This window comes from Poecilia latipinna, unplaced genomic scaffold, assembly GCF_001443285.1.
Source record: "Poecilia latipinna isolate Pla-1442-1.1 unplaced genomic scaffold, P_latipinna-1.0 Scaffold3301, whole genome shotgun sequence".
Taxonomy (NCBI): Eukaryota; Metazoa; Chordata; class Actinopteri; order Cyprinodontiformes; family Poeciliidae; genus Poecilia; species Poecilia latipinna.
The window spans coordinates 39,361-41,995 of NW_015115917.1; the positions used below are offsets into that span (position 1 = coordinate 39,361).

The 2,635-nt window shown below is 44.9% G+C and overlaps 1 protein-coding gene across 1 annotated transcript in view; it reads left to right on the plus strand.

Moving 5' to 3' along the window:
• The window catches only part of LOC106940619 (ELAV-like protein 1), a 12,197-nt gene extending 9,847 nt beyond the window's left edge, over positions 1–2,350 (plus strand). The window contains exons 7-8 of the mRNA XM_015023398.1: positions 1,253–1,478; positions 1,566–2,350. Of these exons, the coding sequence (XP_014878884.1) occupies positions 1,253–1,478; positions 1,566–1,884 (545 nt within the window). The 3' untranslated portion in view covers positions 1,885–2,350. The remainder of the gene's footprint in view (positions 1–1,252; positions 1,479–1,565) is intronic.
• Positions 2,351–2,635: the final 285 nt, after the last annotated feature.

A 2,635-nucleotide genomic window follows, 5' to 3' on the forward strand; every position in this document is an offset into this window, starting at 1 on the left:
TAGTGTAGCAGCGGTTCAACAGGAGAGCAAACCAGCGTCTGACATCGCAGCTCGAAGACTTAAATAATCTTTACCTGCCGCTCCGGATGTCCTATTATTCCTGCGTTGAGTCTCAATGTAGCCGAACTCCGTCAAGTGTTTTTTAAATGTCACATTAGATTCGTTGTGTTGGTGCATTTTGACGTGCTTCACCTCCGAGCTAATTTTCCACTGCAACACGCAAACTTCCCTGTTCATTCTCAGCGTTATAGTTCCTCACCACATCGCTTAGGATTTACTGCTGCACGCCTGCGCAGTGTGAAGGAAAGAGGTCAGTTGCTCACACAGGCTGCGAATGAGATACAGGTGATCAGCAACAAGAGACTGTGATCACCGATAATACACTTTTTCATGGAAATCAGCCGATTGTGATTGGTGGCCGATCGATCGACACACCTCTAGTTACAATGTAAATCATCCCGGTCTCTACAAACGGGAGGCGGAAATCATCATGGCGATACATGGCTGGTAGATGAGTTTCTTAGTGTGACGAACGAAGGTAAATATCCCGCATTGCCCCCCGTTCTTAAGTTCGTACCCTGGTCTGCCGGTCGACTCCCACCCCCCACTCCCTCAACTACTGGCGATATTTCCCATATGCTCATTTCTCAAACCCAAAGCTTTACAGATTTGGGGCAAGGTGAGAGTTCATCTGTTATGAACACATAAACTAAAAGTTGGATCATAGACATTTTTCATAACCGTATTTGTGAACCTGTCTCTTATTGAATTGAATATAATTTCAGATCTTTCTATAACTTTTCTTCAGGTTAACTTAGAAAGTTAACAACTTATTTAACTTATACCAAATTAATTTTCAGGTTAGTTATTGTTACAGGTTAATTTTCTAAACTACAAAAAAATATGAAAAATTGGACCGATATTGATATCTGATAGTAACACTGGTATTATGCCAGATTTACCAATATTTTATTTTATAAACTTTTTTATCCGATTACTCAGTTAATCGTAAAAATAATCAATAGATTACTCGATTACTAAAACATTCGTTTACAACAGCCCTAGTCTCCATGGACCCTAACCTGAAAACTTTCTCTATTGAACGTCGTTTTTATCGCATTTTCATCCACTCTTTTATATCTACTTTCATTTCACTCCAACACCCATAATGCCTTGCTTTGTGTCAACTTCAGAGTCGTTGAACCTCCTTCCCCCTTCGCTAAACAGTCACTGTCCTCTGATTGGCTGCCAGGTTTGTCTCGGGGCGTGGCCTTCATCCGCTACGATAAGCGCAGCGAGGCCGAGGACGCTGTGAAGCACCTGAACGGACACGTCCCGCCCGGCGGCTCTGAGCCAATCACAGTCAAGTTTGCTGCAAACCCCAACCAAGGCCGGAACCCCATGGTAATGTCACAGACCTACCACGGCCAATCACGACGCTTCGGAGGCCCGGTCCATCATCAGGCACAGAGGTTCAGGTGAGTCATCAGATTACGGTAACTGTGACGCAGTGTTCTGATTGGCTAACGGGTTTTAAATTAGCTCCACTTCCTCTTTGCCTCCAGGTTTTCTCCAATGTCGGCCGACCACATGGGCGCGGGGGGCGGAGCCTCGGGAAGCCCCTCCTCTGGCTGGTGCCTGTTCATCTACAACCTGAGCCAGGACGCTGACGAGGGAATGCTGTGGCAGATGTTCGGGCCGTTCGGTGCTGTCGTCAACGTCAAGGTCATCCGAGACTTCAACACCAACAAGTGCAAAGGCTTCGGGTTCGTTACCATGGCGAACTATGAAGAAGCCGCCATGGCCATCCACAGCCTGAACGGCTACCAGCTGGGGGACAAAGTCCTGCAGGTGTCTTTCAAGACCAACAAGGGTCACAAGTAGTCGGCGGTGGAAGCGGGTGGGCGGGGCTGAAGGTCATATGATGTAGTTTCTGTTTGTTTTTTTTATTAGCATGCACAGCTTTTTGTTTTTGAGCTGAAACTCGTTCTGGGACGATTCTCTGGACTCTGGCGCCTGATTGATCCGTCTCCTACAACCTGATTGGTCCATCTCCTGCCGGACTGGACTGTAGTTTCCTCCAGAGATGGTTGGAGTTTCCGTCTCGGTTCTGTTATTTTTTTATTTTTTATTTTTTTTTAGAAAGTGTCGATCTGTTTTAGGTGAAAAATTTCCACTCTGCAGTTGTTAAATGAATCATTAAATGTTGTTTGGTTCTGGTCGGTTTAATAATCCGAGGAGGTTCTGACTTCATGTTGGACTTTGAAACGAGCAGAACCGGTGGAAGCTGTTTGAGCCTCAGTGTCATGTTGACTCTTCAATAATAAATCTGTTTATGAAAACATGAGCAACATAAATAAATTGCCTTAATTGAGTGAAAACAGAGGGACCCATATGTCCCAGCAGGGCTGGGCTTTAGAAACCACAGATGATGGTGATGAAGACTGGTTGGGCATATGGCATCAGTTACCATGGTAACATAACCATGATGTAAGGAAGTGGTCTGGTGCGTTTCCTCTACAATGCATCAACTATTAAAAATGATAAACTATCTCTCAGGAATAATTCTGCCCTGCCAGTAAAATGCTCACCCCAGAAGAGATGCTTGCAGTCTGGCTTATATATAAATATATGC